This window comes from Rhinolophus ferrumequinum, chromosome 20 (assembly GCF_004115265.2).
Source record: "Rhinolophus ferrumequinum isolate MPI-CBG mRhiFer1 chromosome 20, mRhiFer1_v1.p, whole genome shotgun sequence".
Taxonomy (NCBI): Eukaryota; Metazoa; Chordata; class Mammalia; order Chiroptera; family Rhinolophidae; genus Rhinolophus; species Rhinolophus ferrumequinum.
The window spans coordinates 47,232,140-47,249,783 of record NC_046303.1 but is presented as its reverse complement, the minus strand read 5'-3'; the positions used below and the strand labels follow the sequence as shown (position 1 = coordinate 47,249,783).

The following is a 17,644-nucleotide window of genomic DNA, read 5'->3' as shown; positions in this document are numbered from 1 at the left end:
TCGATCCTCTGCTTCATCTAGTCTGCTGGTGATTCCTTCTAGTGTATTCTTCATTTCAGTTATCGTAGTCTTCACTTCTGACTAGTTCTTTTTTATGATTTTTGTAGCCTTTTTTATGCTTGCTCTCTTTGTTGAAGTTCTCACTAATTTCCTTGAGTATCCTTATAACCACTGTTTTGAACTCTGTATTTGGTAGGTTGCATGCCTCCGTTTCATTTAGTTCTTTTTCTGGACTTTTCTCCTGTTCTTTTATTTGTTACATATTTCTTTGTTTCCCCATTTTGTCTGCCTCTCTGTTTGTTCTTATGTATTAGATATATCTGCTATGTCTCCCAGTCTTGGCCAGATGACCTTATATAGTAATAGGACCCAGTGGCACAGTCCCCCTAGTCAACTCGCCGGGTGCTCCAGGAGTGTCCCCTGTGTGGGTTGTGTTTATCCTCCTGCAATAGTTGAGTCTTGATTGCTGTTGGCATGTCAATGGGTGAAAGTGATCCTCAGGCTGACTGGCAGTGGGGTTTGGCCATGTCTGCATCTTATGGGCTGCTGTGGAGGGGGGGACTTACCATACGGAGTGGGATTCGCCCCAGTGGGCTCTTGTGCCTGCTGAGATCGCCCTTTGTGTGTACCACTTGTGGGGCTAATTGGGCGGTGCTCTGCTGGGTCTTAAGCTGACCTCCAAGTATATTGCTTCTGGGGCCTTTTGGGAATGGTTCCAATACAAGCCCAGGTCACCCACTGCCTGAAACCTGCCGGGGACTAGCTGGTAGGAGCTACAAAGCGATCTGTGGTTGGTTGCTGCCTGTGCTGGACCTAAAAGCACATGGAAGGGGCCATGCTGCAATCCAAGGTCAGCTGCCACCAGTATCAGGCCTGGGGTAGCTCCACAAAAAGCCCAGGACACCCCACGGCCCACTGCCACCTGCTGGCTCCTGTAAGGCCAGCTGCTGATAGAGCCTTTTGTGGTACACAATTTGGGTGAGGTGGGGTTTGAGGCAGTTACCAGGGTGAGACAAGTATTCACCATGTTAACGTAAATTCTGGAATGGTGCCAGCATTGAGCCTGGAGCTACGCAGCAAAAGTCCCAGAATACACTGAGACCAGCCACTGCCCACCTGGGGCCCACAGACCTACCAGAGTTGTCCACAAAAGAGTGCAATGTGGGTGGAACTGGCTGTTTGATAAGAAAGTGCCTCAGGCATTGAACAAGTTGGGTAGGGCATGGTCCCAGGGAGTTACCAGGGTGAAGTAAGCAAGTGGAGTGAGCAGAGTTCACCAGGCCAATGTAGATTCAGATTTGGCTGTGAAGAGGAGGAGGTTGCTCAACACAGGAAAGATGGTGCCTACCTCTCGGGTGCTTGGGAAGAGGGTTCTACACAGGGAAAACAGCAACTGTCCCCCAAGTCCTCTCCCTACAGCTACACAACTTAGTCTCTCCCTATATGTCTCTGATGCCTCTCAAGTCACTGTCCCTCCACCACAGCCCAGGGCAAGTGCCTGCGAGCAAGTGAGTTTGTGCATGAGCCCTTTAAAAAGACATCGGGATTTCCCATAGCCTTCAGTCCCACACAGGTATTTGGAATCCCCACTGTTTTTCACAGCCAGATGTTGTGGGGGCTCCTTTTCCTGACACTGGTATGTGGGGCTGGGTAGCCTGGTGTGAGACTGGGATCCCTCTCTCCTCTGGAGGGGACTTCCATGATTGAGATATCCCTCCAGATTCTCAACTGACACGCACAAGTGTAGGGCCTCCCATTCTACATCTCTGCCCCACCTACCAGTGTCTATGTGGCTTCTTCTTTATATCCTTAGTTATAAGACTTCTGTTCAGCTAGATTTCAGATCGTTCTCCATGTTGATCATTCTGTAATTTAATTGTAATTTTAATTTGATCTGGGGTGGAGGGAAGCACATCATTTATCTGCTCTGCCATCTTGGATCCTCTAATTCTACATGTCATTTTTATTTCTAGGAAAAGAAAGTAAATCTGTTACGGATGCATGCCAATTCTCACAATGATATAAATCTATCTTTCAGACTGCCTTTAACCATTTCAGCAAAGAGAAGAATATGCCTTAGTAGTGTTGTCTAGTCCTTGTTTCAGGAAAAGAATTAACACTCTTCTTAAAACCCACACAAGCATAAATTGCTGGCAGAAGTTAAATTTTCACCAACTCAGTGAACCATCCCTTGGTTTGTATTCAGCATGGTACATAATAATGGCTCAAGTACTAGATGCTAAAAAAAAAAAATCTAACCTATGTTGAAATTATCATTTTCTGTGCATTTACTGGACACTGGATACAAAAAAAAAAACAAGTATCTTACATGTTTTCAGGTGCATAAATGGTCATTTTTGCTTCCACATATAATGAGTAAACATTTGAAGGTATTGAGCTTCCATCAAATTTTATTCACATCACCTTTGTGTCCTTTTCGTCTAGAGTCTTTTTGTCTTTAAAACTCCTAATTACTTTTGCTTTATTCAGTTTCATAATGAGTCAACCAAAACTCCTATTTAATGAAAGCACTGTTGTGTGCTTGAAATTTTAAGTTTACATTTAAAAAACAGATCCTTTTGAATAGCACTGGTGTGGGAGAACAGATGCTGACATTCACCAGGGAGGGTGGCAGTGAGAAATTTTCTAAATAAGATTTCAGCAGAAGGGAACCATAGTGAAACCAGACCCTTTATCCCATTTATCATAGTGCTTGCAGTTTCTGTGTCAAAGCAGGTGAACAATAATAAATATCCAACCAATGTGCTTCATTTGTATTCAGAACATTTGAATAAATAAGAAGTTCAAAAAAAATCCATGTAGGCTCTTGTTCAAAGGAAAACTCCAGCCATATCCCTCAGCTCAGCAGTCTGAAAGTTCAAAAGGTAGGAAGTGCTTCTTGCCAAGACTAAATTCTGACAAGTATTTGAAAATAAAATTTAATTATGAACTGGCATTTTGGGGGCAGCTCAATATAGTTGGAGTCTTGATATAAACAATGAAATTAGGGTTAAAATTATATGTGGGATCTTGTCTCCATCTGCTTTACTCTCTACTAAACTTTAAAAACCTAATAAATGCTTCCAATTTTGACTTCTAATTTCTTTTTTATGAATAAAAAATTATTCTGAATTTGGTTTCTATGATAACTGAAAATTGGTCAGATTTACAGGGTACAAAAATGAATGCACATGCCATCTCTATATCTATACCCTCTAAAATAAACCATCTCCTTTGAACTGAGTTTTGTACATGATAAAATATACTAAACTATTTCTGGACTATTACCTAAATATGTAGATTCTGTCTAAGGGGCTAATTTATCATCAACAATATGATAAGACTATTTACTTAAAAATAAAAAGGAAAATTATCTTTGATTTAAAAAGAAATTAAGAAATAACAGACTACTATCTAAAAATAAATCTGGTTTTGTCACTCCTCTCTTTAAAATAGCCTTTTGGAGCTCTCTGTTGCCAATAGGATAAAATCCAAAGGACTTTAGTTTGGCGCTTAAGGTTTTCACAACAAATGACATAAAACAAACATTTATTGAGCATCTACTGTATATGAAACACTGTACTGGGCACATAAAAGGGTACAAAAAAGAAAGAGGCATGAAAATTGGCCTCTAGGAGTACACAGCCAACAGAGAAAATAGGTATGCTTTAAATATCTACAACAGTGGTAACTATAATAATGGAAATTCCATCAAAATTATGGAAGAGAGAGAAATTAAGGGACTATTTCTTTGCTATATATATATAGCCCAGCAATTTCACTTCCATTTTACCCAAAAAATTGAAAACAGGTATTTAAGCAAATACTTATATATGAATATTCATAGAAACACTGTACACAATAGCCAAAAGGTGGGAACAAACAAATGTCCATCAATTGGTGAATGGATAAATAAAGATGGTATACCCATATAATGGAATATTATTCAGTCATATAAAGGAATGAAATTCTGATACTGGCTACAATGTGGATGAACCTTGAAAACATCTTGCTCAATACTGAAATCCAAGATGGTGGCGTAGATAAATACCATGCCTGCTTCCTTCTGTGAACACATTAAAATTACGACTAAATTATAGAACAGTCAACCTGGAGAACCATCTGAAGTCTAGCTGAACAAAAGTTTTATAACTAAGGATATAAAGAAACCATGTCAAGACTGGTAGGCAGAGCAGAGACGTGAAACAGGCTGGTCCCTAACCTCCGTGAGAATAAGGAGGGATATTTCAGCCATGGAGGTTCCCGCTGATGGCAAGGGTCCCCAGCGCCACACTGGTCTTTCCAACCCGGAATACTGGTGCTGGGAAGAGGAGCACCCACAACATCTGGCTGTGAAAAACAGTAGAGAGTCCAACCATCCAGATGGGACAGAAGGCTGCGGGAAACCCAGATGTCTTCTTAAAGGGCCAGCACACGGATTCACTCACAGGCACTCACCCTGGGCTGTGGTGGAGGGACGGTGTCTTGAGGGAATTGCAGGCATACAGGGGGCAGACTAAGGTATGTGGCCTCAGGGCAAGGGTTGGAGGACAGTCACCATTTCCCTCTGTGGGATCAGTCATTCTCCCATGTAGCCAGCAGGCAAAAGCCAGGCCAAATCTGAATCTGATTGGCCTGGTGAGCTCAACTGGTCCACCCTGCTGACTCCAAGACAGTGCCCCACCCAACTTGCCCAACACCAGAGGCACTTTCTCTGAGAACAGCCAGCCCCTCCCACACTGCACTCTTTCTTGGAAAACTATTGGAATCTGCATGCCCCAGGTAGGTGTGACCTTGGTGTGCTCTGAGACTCGCTGAGTAGTTTCAGGCTCAGCACTGGCACCAAACCAGAATCTACCTTAACCTGGTAAACACAACTCTTCCACCCTAGTGACTCCCTGAGACCCTGCCTAACCCAACTTGTGTATGGCACAAGGCTTTATCAAGTGGCTGAATCTTAAAGGAGCCAGCAGGTGGCAGCAGGCCTCAGGGTGTCCTAGCTTTTTGTGGAGCTACCCCAGGCCCAGTACAGGTGGCAGCCATTCTCAGTTCACAGAGTGGCCTATCGTACATACTCCAGGTCCAGCAAAAGCAGCAAACAGCCATGGATCATTTTGTATCTCCTATCACATAGTCCTCAGCTGGTCACAAACAGTGGGTGACCTTGGTCTGCACCAGATCTCCTTCCAAGAAGCCCCAGAACCAACATACTTGGAGGTTGACTTCAGACCACAGCAGAGCACTGCCCAATTAGCCCAAGTGGAACACACAAAGGGCAGTACTAGAGTCATCTGGGGTGAATCCAGCTCCATGTGGTAAGCTCCCTGCATAGTTGTCTGTAAATTTTGGATGTGGCCAAACCGCACAGCCAATCAGCATGAGGGTCAGTCCCACCCACTGACATGCCAGAAGCAATCAAGGATCAACTATAACAGGAGGGCACTCACAACCCACACAAGAGACACTCTTGGAGCACCCGGAGCAGGTGACCAGGGAGACTGTGCCAGGGCCCTACAGGGCACCTACTACATAAGGCCACCTGGCCAAGACTGGGAAACGTATCAGATCTACCTAATACATAGAAACAAACACAGAGAGGCAGCCAAAATAGGAAACAAAGAAATACATCCCAAATGAAAGAATAGGAGAAAACTCCAGAAAAAGAACTAAATGAAGTAGAGGCAAGCAACCTACCAGATACAAAGTTCAAAACAATGGTTATAAGGAAACTCAAGGTACTTAGTGAGAACATCAACAAAGACATAGCAAGCATGAAAAAGGACATAGAAACCATAAAAAAGAACCAGTAAGAAATGAAGAATACAATAATTGAAATGAAGAACAGACTAGAAGGAATCACCAGCAGACTAAATGAAGCAGTGGATTGAATCAGCAATTTGGAAGACAAGGTAGCAGAAAACACCCAATCGGAACAATAAAAAGAAAAAAAAAATTTTTTAAATGAGGCTAGTTTAAGAGACCTCTGGGACAACATCAAGCATAACAACATTCACATCTTAGGGGAACCAGAAGGAGAAGAGAGAAAGCCAGGGATTGAGAACCTATTTGAAGAAATAATGGCTTCTAAGGTAAAGAAGGAAATAGACATACAAGCCCAGGAAGTGAGGCCCAAACAAGATGAACCCTAACAGGCCCATACAAAGACACATTATAATTAAAATGGCAAGGGTTAAAGACAAAGAGAGAATCCTGAAAGCAGCAAGAGAAAGACAACTAGTAACTTATAAGGAAGCTCCCATAAGATATTCACATGATTTCTCAACAGAATCTCTGCAGGCCAGAAGGGATTAGCACAAAATATTCAAAGTGATGAAAAGCAACGACCTACAACCAAGGGTAATCTACCCAGAAAGGCTATCATTTAAAAATCAAAAGAGATAAAGAGCTCACCAGAAAATAAAAAGGAATTCATCACCACCAAACCAGTATTGCACAGAATGTTAGAGGGACTTTTTTAAGATGGAAAAAAAAAATTATGAAAATTATGAATAATAAAATGGCAATAGCTACATATGTATCAACAATTACTTTCAATGTAAATAGATTAAATGCTCCAATCAAGGAGGGTTGAATGGATAAGAAAGCAAAATCCTTATATATGCTCTCTACAAGAGACTCACTTCAGATTGAAAGACATACACAGGACAGAAAGTAAAGGGATGGGAAAAAAAGATGTTTCATGAGAATGGAAAGGAAAAAAAAACAAAAACAAAAAGAGCTTGAGTAACAATACTTATACCACACAAAATAGACTTTAAAACAAAGGCTATAACAAAAGACAAGGACTCAGTAATCCCACTTCTGGATATTTATCCCAAGAAACCCAAAACGCTACTTTAAGGGGACTTATGCATCCATATGTTCATTGCAGCATTGTTTACAATGGCCAAGATGTGGAGGCAGCCTGGGTGTCCATCTATGAATGAATGGATAAAGGGGAGGTGGTACATATATACAATGGAATATTGCTTGGCCATAGAAGGGAATGGGTTCTTGCCATCTGAGGCAGCATGATGGACTTGGAGGGTACTGTGCTGAGTGGAATGTAAGACAGAGAAAGACAGATACAAAGTGATTTCACTTATATGTGGAATCTAAGGAACAAAATAAACAAACAAAACAGAAACAAACTCATAGATACAGAGAACATTTTGGTGGTTGGCAGACAGGAGGGGTATTGGGGGTGTGGGTGAAAAAAGGGAAGTGAGTAAGAAATACAAATTGGTTGTTAGAAAGTAGTTGTGGGGATACAGGTATAGCATAAGAAATATAATCAATAATATTGTAATAACTGTGTGACGTCAGATGGGTACTAGATTTCTTGGGGTGATAAATGGAAGGGTGTTGAGGGGCTGGGTGAAAAAGTTGACGGGATTAAGAAGTACAAATTTTTAGTTACAAAATAATCATGAAGATGTAAAGTAAAGCACAGGGAATATAGTCAATAATATGGTAATAACTATGTATAGTGCCAGATGGGTACTAGACTTGCCAGGGAGATCACTTCTTAAATTATATAAATGTCTAACCACTATACTATACACCTGAAATTAATATAAAATAGTATAGAATGTCAACTGCAAAATGGAAAACTTTTTAAAAGGGGTAAAGGAGAAAAGGAATGAGAGGTTCAAATTTCCAGTACAAATAAGTTATGGAGATGTAATGTACAGCGTAGGGAATATAGTCAATAATATTGTGGTAGCATGGTACAGTGTCAGATGGGTGCTGAATTTATCATGGCGATCACTTCTTTAGGTATATAATGTTAAATAACTATGGTGTACACCTGAAACTGATATAATATTGTACGTTAGCTATATTTTTAATAAAATCTTAAATTAATTAATTTTAAAAATACTACTTAGTGTAAAATAAAACAACAACAAAAAAGAAAGAAAACATCTTGCTAGATGAACAAAGCCTGATACTACAGGTCACATATTGTATGAGATATATGAATTATCCAAAACAGGTAAATCCATAGAGACAGAAAGCAGATTAGTGGGTGCCGGGGGCTGGGGATAGGGAAACTGCTTAATGGGCACAGAGTTTCCTTTTGCGGTCATAAAAATATCTTGGAACTCGATAGAGGTGATGGTTGGCTAACACTGTGAATGTGCTGATAAATGCCTCCTAACTGTATACTTTAAAGGTTAATGGTTACTTTTGTGTTATGTGAATTTTACCTCAATTCTTAAAAACAAAGAAAGGTTAGTTATGCGGAGTGTAGGTAGTAGGGATGGAGAAATCTTCACCAAGAAAGTCAATATTGAAAAAGCACTAATCTGCATTCCCACCAACAGGTATATATGTATATAAAACTGAAAACAAAAGAACAAGACAAACAAATGAAGAAACAAAAACTGATAGATACAGACAATAGTTTAGTGGTTACCAGAGGGTAAGGGGGCGGAGAGGGGTGGTAGGTGAGGGTAAAGGGGATCCAATATATGGTGATAAAAAGAAAACTGACTCTGGGTGGTGAACACACAATGTGTTGTACAGATGATATATTACAGAATTGTACACCTGAAATCTATGTAACTTTACTAACAATTGTCACCCCAGTAAACTTTCATTAAAAAAGAAAAAGATGGGAGCTCAGATGGAATTTTGACATAGTGATAGAATTGGGGAAGGCTTGCAGGAAGCAAGAGCCTTATTGGCAAAATCCTGTAGGTTGAGAAATGGAGTTTGTGTTCCTGACACGTTGAATCACGTTTTCTGTTTCTTGAGTGTGGTGCAGTGGTGGTAACTGCTCACTGCTCATAGATCAGATGTGCTTACTTTGAAGTTATATTGTTCTGTTTATTAGATTTTGAAAGACTTGTACCTCTTTTCCAGATCTGTGCGTTTCAGATGGTACCAAGGATTTTACCCTGCTGGCTCTCAGCCAGTGACATGGGCCATTGATAATGTCTATATTGGTCTCCAATGTGAAGAGATGTGTAACGGACATGGGAGTTGTATCAACGGAACTAAGTGTATATGTGATCCCGGCTATTCAGGTCCAACCTGTAAAATAAGCACCAAAAATCCTGATTTTCTCAAGGATGATTTTGAAGGTAATCTTTTCTTATAAATTCTGTGTAGCTTTGTGGAAGAACTTACATATTAAACACAATTTGTAATATAGAAGTAATCATTAAGTTCCACTCTAATGTTTCATTACTTATCACTACAATCGAAACCACTCAAGCCTTAATTTAGTTCTGAATTTTATAGGGTTCCATTTTGAAACAATGGTAAGTAGAATGAGCAAGACCATAACTAAGAAAAACTAAGGCTATTTTCACCACTTTTTCTATCACATGTAATTTGTCATTAATGATAATTTTGGAAAATGTCTATAGAAGGTTAATATTCTTGGGTGGAGAGAACAAGTTTCCAGAGATATAAATTCCTTTCATGGCTTTATCACCAACTCGTTAAGCAACCTTTCATCACTTTCTGTGCCTCAGTTAAACCTAGAATTTAACGTCGTTAATCTTTGAAGATAATGTTACAACATAGATAAATGTATGTGATGTGATAATTGCAATTATTCACAATTAGTTACATATCTTTTGATATGTACTCTGATAAAACTATGGAAAAACATTCTTAAAAGAGAAAGTCTTAAACAAACGTAATAGCTATCTATGTTAGGATACTAGGATTAAAGATTTTTTTTCTTTTTCCCTAAATTAAAATATTTTTCTTTTTCCCAAGTTGTCTATAAAGTTGTTAGTTATAGGTATATCAATACAAGGAAATATTGTTTAGCTATAAAAAGGAATTAAATACTGACACATGCTACAACATGGATGAACCTTGAAAATATTATGCAAATGAAAGAAGTCAAATACAAAAGGCCACATATCGTATAATTCCATTTTTGTGGAACATCAAAAATAGGCAAATCCATAGAGTTAGAAAGCAGATTAGTTGGCACGGAATGAGTCAGACGGAAATGGAGAGTGGCCACTTACAAGGTTTACTTCCTGGTCATGATAAAGTTCTGGAACTAGGTAGTAATGACGGTTGCACAACAATGTGAATGTGCTAAATGCCACTGAGTTGTTCATTTTAAAATGATGAAATTTTATGTGTGTTTTACCATAATCAAAAAAATAAACTATATCTAAGATGAGTATCTGAGGAGATGTGCAAGCTGGTTTTGAAAGATATAATTTAACAGGAAATACTAAAGTACAGTGAAATTTCTCCTATTAAAACTGTTTTTAAAAATAATATGTAATACTTGTCTGACCCTGGCCTCACAGTAGCAAGGACACGGTGAGGAGTCCCGTAGAAAGGCCAGTACCCTCCCACACTTGTGCCCCGAGTCTCTCTCTGACTAGCCAGTGTCCTTTTTTTTGCAGTGTAGAGAAACAGAGAGGAGGGACCCATACTGGATCACCATACTCCTTCTATCATGTGAACCCTTAAATTATACAGCCAAGGTTAAATAATTCAAACAAGCTAAAATGTTGAAGAGACCTCTTATTCCAAAATCTATGACTTCAATATTTCTGACTTCATATTTTAAAACTACACAAAGCACTTACTATATTCCTTCAAAAAATAATATGACTATAATTGGGGTCATAGATAAACCACATTTTTCACTTTCTTCAGGTCAGCTGGAATCTGATAGATTCTTACTAATGAGTGGTGGAAAGCCATCTCGGAAGTGTGGGATCCTTTCCAGTGGAAACAACCTCTTTTTCAATGAAGATGGCTTGCGCATGTTGATGACACGAGATCTGGATTTATCACACGCTAGGTAATCATTTTCAAATGCTGTTGGAAAACCACATTGTAATGTACAGTAGCAGGACATTACTAAATCAGAAAGAAGTAGAGATCTCAAAGACAAGGCTTTCCATTGGAAATGCTGAGTTTCTCTCATCAAAGACTCTATCCATTAAGACACAATTTATATAATTTTCATTCTCAAACTGAGAGAGATTTGTCCAATAACTAGATCAGAAATGAAACTTAGCTAAACAGACAAAAGTTATTATCTGCTATTTTGCATGATGGTGACTGGGAAATGGCAATGTTTAACTTACTTTAACTGCAAGAGAATAATGTCGCATCTTCTTTAACCATCTTCTACAGAATTCTTTTCATTAACACTTGGACTATGTAGAAATTATTTACACCATGCTTAGTAGAAAGCATAATTGAAATACAATACACCCTCAAATTATTCACAACTAATTTCATATCCATTAGCAGTTTAAGAACATTTGAAATGCAGCTTTATTCTTTATAGGCATTTTTTTCCAACGATTCGCTCACGCATTCTAAGCACTCATTTTCTAAACTGAGCAGAGTCACTCAGAAACAAACACTTTAAACTGGCTCAGAGGATTATGTCCTGTCAAGATGTGTATTCTTTGATCATTTGATATGCCAAACACTTAGCCAGGAAAGTAAAAAAGACAATTTAACATGTGTAAAATGGAACTCTGACCTATTTTTGCAAGTGAACAAAAAAAATGATGTTTTTGTTTTTTGAAACATTTCAGAGTAAATGAAAATACAGCTTAACATATTTATCCATCTCTTTCTCCTAAATATTTCATCTATTGGATTATAAATTTGATCATGCTTTATAAAAAAATACAGTTCTGTGAGATAATTGTACAGTTAGAGAAAGCAAGATTTATTTATCACTATCCTGTTTTAATGCACACAGTTTAATTTGATGCTATTTATTTCAACTTTATCATTGGCAGCTGAGTTACCTAATTTAGAAATTATTTGTTTTTTCTAAATAATTCTGACATGGTTTATCTATAACTCAATTAATATAAATATTTTCCCAGTACATTTAGACAACATGGTAAAAGTTTTTCTCTGTAAATGATTATTGTTTTTATAGATATAAATGGCACTAGGCACTAACTATGTTTTTTTTTCATTAATCCAATCTTAAAAGCTCCATTATTTATCTCATCTTGGTAGCATGCTGTGTAGGATTTGCATATATTGACCTCAAAATGCTCCATGTAAAAATCCTAATTTTCTCAGGTTATGAGATAAGTGATTGCCCAGTTAATGGAGATGGGGAGAGGAGGAACCCATGAAGAATGTGTGGTTTTATATATGGAACTGATCACTTTGATTATAAGCCCCAATATATTTCATCTGTGCGATGCATATATAATTGGGTATGTGTGTTACACACAAAATTTGTTCTGCATTACCAGCCAGCACAGCAGCCAGACCAGGCACCAGCAGCTTGCCTGCCAAAGATAACATGTGAGCTGGTTTTCCTTGGCACCCCTGCTGCTTGCTGCCACTCTGTCCACCTCCCTGCCAGCTGGAAAGGCTGCCACTGGCTGGCTGCCACACTTCTCGATGGCCGGTATCATCCAGACCCAGCAATAGTCAGAGGCTGGCACAGCCTACCATCACCACTGCCCCACACTCATCCTCCCCTGTCCCCGCCACCGAAGACAGAAAAGAGGCCAGGCTTGACACACCTCTTCCAAAAGATGCCTGGCCTTTCACAAAGAAGTGTTACAACTGTCTCCCAAACCTAATAGTATGCAATCTGAAAAACTACTGGTAAAACCTGAGAATGGTTGACTTTACCGATAAATGATAGGAACTACGTTAATTATATTCTTCTAGTTTCAGATACTAAGGACAAGGATCCAAATTTATCTTAAATTGGTAACAGTATGTACTTCCAAACTTGGACACCCACCCATCTTCTTGTAGAACAGCCAAAGGGTGCCCTCAGACCCGACTCTGAGAAGGGGCACGAAATCCAAACGGTGCAGAATGGCCTTTTGCAGATTTCACATTTTATTAACTCCCTTTCACATTAAAAAGGAAAATCAGGCTTTGACATTATTTCTTTGGACATTCCTTAGAGCCTTATATTCATTAAAGCCATGCATTACCCGTGGCACCTTGCATGCGTGTCTTTCGTTAATGGTGTGACTTTCTCACTGAAGTAAAAGTCTACAGGAAATTTTACTCCTCTCAGGTTTGTGCAGTTCTTCATGAGACTGGGATGTGGTAAAGGTGTTCCAGACCCCAGGAGCCAACCAGTGCTTCTGCAGTATTCCCTCAATGGCGGCCTCTCGTGGAGTCTCCTTCAAGAGTTCCTTTTCAGCAACTCCAGCAACGTGGGCAGGTACATTGCCCTGGAGATACCCTTGAAAGCCCGTTCTGCTTCTACTCGCCTCCGCTGGTGGCAACCATCTGAAAATGGGCACTTCTACAGCCCCTGGGTTATTGACCAGGTTAGTCCCTTCAGGAGTAACTATTACAATTTTGTCACTTGAGCTGAATGTGGCCTTCCATAGCATTTAGTCCAACCCCCCAACTCAGCTGAGGAAGCCCAGGACAGTTGAGTCACTTGCCCAGGGGCACACAGCTAAATTAGATACATGGCATTTAGCTTCCTTTCATTCTCTTTTCCTTCAATCGCCTGAGCTGATAAAAATAGAAGACATGACAGAAGGCTTAGTTCCTGCTCAGAGAGGATTCTGCCATATGGATAGAGGCACTTTATCAAGCGAGGTTATAATTCTCTGAAAAGGAAAATGTGCAAATTAGCATTGGTGCCACACGCAGTGGCTCCCAACTCCTCTTTCCTAGCCTTTGAAGAAAAAATACGTAAATCTCCCTAACATCCTATCGACAGCTCTAAAGGATCTTCATACATAATAAAGCGTGTATCAAATGGAACTCAAAGAACCTGTTAGCAAATGGTAGAATCCATGCAAAGAATTGAAACTGGAATGCCTTAGGATACAACTGTCCTTAAATAGAAATTTTACATAGAAAATAGTCACACGTGAGCCAAGTTTTGCTTTCCCAGCTTGAGTACATGGAGCTTCCAAAGGCACAATTTGGCCCAGGAAGGCTTTTGTCAGTCCTTCTATTTGTTTTCTGTAGTTTCTTGCCAGATGGGCAAGCCGACCACAAAAACAAGAGCATCCTGAAAGCCCCGTAACACTGTGTTTGCTGTACAATGCCAGTTCTGAGCCGTCAGTCAGATAAAAACAAACAAAAACGACTGAACTTTCTCGTCTCTGGACACCAATTTGAAAATTTGTGGGTCTTTGTTTTTTTAATTTATTTCAGATTCTTATTGGAGGAAATATTTCTGGTAATACAGTTTTGGAGGATGACTTCACAACTCTGGATAGTAGGAAATGGCTACTTCACCCCGGAGGCACCAAGATGCCTGTGTGTGGCTCCACTGGCGATGCCCTGGTCTTCATCGAAAAGGCCAGCACCCGTTATGTAGTCACCACAGACATTGCTGTGAATGAGGACTCATTCCTACAGATAGATTTTGCCGCCTCCTGCTCAGTCACAGACTCTTGTTATGGTAAGTATTCCATCTCCAGGTAAAGGGACAGATGCGTATAAATAGGCACCTGTGGCTGCCTCTGTCAAATGACTATACTACACCTCTGATAAGTCTGTAAGTAAAACACAAGTGCACTTTGAGTCAAACCACAATTGCATTTTTGAAAATGTATGTAAATCGAGTTTTTTTTTCATTAGTTTCAGGTGTATAAAATAATTTAGTGATGAGACAATGACACACCTCACAAAGAGATAACCCCAACAAGAGTACTACCTCTCTGACATCGTATGTAGCTATTATAATACCACTGACTATATTCTCTATGCTGTACTTTATATTCCGTGACCATATAGTATATATTTTAATTATAGCTGACATTCAATATTATTTTATATTAGTTTCAGGTGTACAGCCCAGTGGTTAGGCATTTATATAATTTATGAAGTGATCCCCCCATAAGTCTAGTACCTATCTGACACTATACATAGTTTTTACATTATTGTCTATATTTCCCATACTGTATTTCACATCCCTGTGACTATTTTGTAACTAACAATTTGTACTTCCTAATCCCTCCACCTTTCTCATCCATCCCCCCAATCCACCTCCCTTCTAGCAACCATCACTTTGTTCTCTGTATCCATGAGTCTATTTCTGTTTTGTTTGTTCGTTTATTCTGTTCCTTAGATTCCACATATAAGTGAGATCATATGGTATTTGTCTTTCTCAGTCTGACTTATTTCACTTAGCATAATACCCTGTGGGTCTATCCATATTGTTGCATATGGTAAGATTTCATTCTTTTTTATGGCAGAGTAACACTCCATTATATAAATGTACCACAATTTCTTTATCCAATCATCTATTGATGGGCATTGGCTATTGTGAATAGCGCTGCAGTAAATATAGGGGTGCCTATATTTTTTTGGATTAGTATTTTGGATTTCTTTGGATAAATACCCAGGAGTGGAATTGCTGGGTCATAATGTAGTTCTATTTTTAATTTTTTGAAGAAGCTCCATACTGTTTTCCATAGTGACTACACCAATTTGCAATTCCACCAACAGTGCACAAGGGTTCCCTTTTGTCCACATCATCACCAAACCTTGTTGTTTGTGATTTATTGATGATAGCCATTCTGACAGTTGTGAGGTGATATCACATTGTCCTTTTTATTTGCATTTCTCTGATGATTAGTGACATTGAGCATCTTTTCATATGTCTGTTGGCCATCTGTATGTCCTCTTTAGAGAAATGTCTATGCAGGTCATCTGCCCTTTTTTTTTAATTGGATTGTTTGTGTCTTTGTGGTGGAGTTCTATGAGCTTTTTATAAAATTTTGGATATCAACCCTTTATCAGATGTGTCATTTCCCATTCAGTAGGATGTCTTTTTGTTTTGTTGATGGTTTCCTTTGCTGTGCAAAAACGTTTTATTCTTAATGTAGTCACATTTGTTTATTTCTTTTCTTTTGTTTCACTCGCCCAAGAAGATATATCAGTGACAATATTGCTAAGAGTAATATCTGAGAGTTTACTGCCTGTGTTTTCTTCTAGGAGTTTTATGGTTTCAGGTCTTACATTTAAGTCTTTAATCCATTTTGAGTTTATTCTTATGTATGGCATAAGAAGGTGGTCCAGTTTTTTTTTTTTTTTGCATGTATCCATCCGGTTTTTCCAGTATCGTTTATTGAAGAGACTGCCTTTACGCCAGTGTATATTATTGCTTCATTTGTCATAGATTAAGTGAATATATAGGTATAGATTTGTTTCTGGGCTCTCTATTCTGTTCATTGATGTTTGTGTCTAATTTTTATGCCAATACCGTGCTGTTTTGATTACTATGGCTTTGTAGTATAATTTGATGCCAGGTAGCCTGATACCTGCAGCTTTGTTCTTCTTTCTCAGGATTGTCATGGCTATTCAGGGTATGTTGTGGTTCCATATAAATTTTAGAATTATTTGTTCCAGTTCTGTGAAAAATGCCACTGTTATATTGATAGGGATTACAATGAATCTATAGACTGCTTTGGGTAGTATGGAAATTTTAATTATATATTCTTCCTATCCATGAGCATGGTATATGCTTCCCTTTATTTGGATCTTCTTTACTTTCTCTCTTCAATGTCTTACAATTTTCTGAATACGGGTCTTTCATTTCCTTGGTTAAATTTATTCCTACGTATTTTATTTTTGATGCAATTGTAAATGGAATTTTTTTAAATTTCTCTTTCTGATAATTATAGTGTATAAAAATGCAAGCTGATTTATGAATATTAATTTTATGTCCTGCTACCTTACTAAATTTATTTATCAGTTCTAATAGTTTTTTTGATGGAATCTTTGGGGTTCTCCATATAGTACTATGTCATGTGCAAATAATGATAATTTTACTTCCTCCTTTCCAATTTGGATGCCTTTTTTTTTTTTTGTCTGATAGTTGTGGTTAGGGCTTTCAGTACTATGTTGAACAAAAGTGGCAATAGTAGACATCCTTGTCTTGTTCCTGATCTTAAGGAAAATGCTTTTAGCTCTTCCCCTTCAAATATGTGGGTTCATCATATGGCCTTTCTCATGTTGAGATATGGTCACTCTATTTCCACTTTGCTGAGATTTTTTATCATAAATGGATACTGGATATTGTCAAACACTTTTTCCGCATCTATTGATATGATCAATGATTTTTATTTTTTTATTTTGTTTAAGTGGTGTATCACGATTAATTGATTCACAAATATTGAACCAAACTTGCATAGCAAGAATGAATCCCACTTGAACTTGGTGTATGATCTTTTTAATGTATTGCTGAATTTCGTTTGCTAATATTTTGTTGAGGCTTTTTGTATTTATGTTCATTAGGGACATCAGCCTAGTTTTCTGTTTTTGTAATGTCTTTGTCAGGTTTTGGGATCAGGGTGGCCTCAGAAAACGGGCTTGAGAGTCTTCCCTCCTCTTGAATTTTCTGGAATAGTTTGAGAAGAATATGTATTAGTGGTAATTGGTTAGTTCAGATTTTCTGTTTCTTCTTGATTCAGCCTTGGAAGATTGTGTGCTTCTAGGAATTTATCCATTTCTTCCAGATTGTCCAATTTGTTGGCATATAGTTGCTCATAGTATTTTCTTAAAATTTTTGTATTTCTGGGGTGTCTGTTTTCACTTCTCCTCTTTCATTTTTATTTTATTCATAGGGGTCCTCTCTCTTTTTTTCTTAATGAGTCTAGTTAAAGGTTTGTCCATTTTGTTTATCTTTTCAAAGAACCAGGTCTTGGTTTCATTGATCTTTTGTACTGTG

At 38.5% G+C, this 17,644-nt stretch overlaps 1 protein-coding gene across 1 annotated transcript in view; it reads left to right on the top strand.

Annotated features, from left to right (window-relative positions):
* Window positions 1–17,644, top strand: part of RELN (reelin) — a 496,978-nt gene that overhangs the window by 419,628 nt on the left and 59,706 nt on the right. The window contains 4 exon segments of the mRNA XM_033088143.1: window positions 8,869–9,089; window positions 10,645–10,792; window positions 13,016–13,274; window positions 14,122–14,371. Coding sequence (XP_032944034.1) covers window positions 8,869–9,089; window positions 10,645–10,792; window positions 13,016–13,274; window positions 14,122–14,371 — 878 coding nt within the window.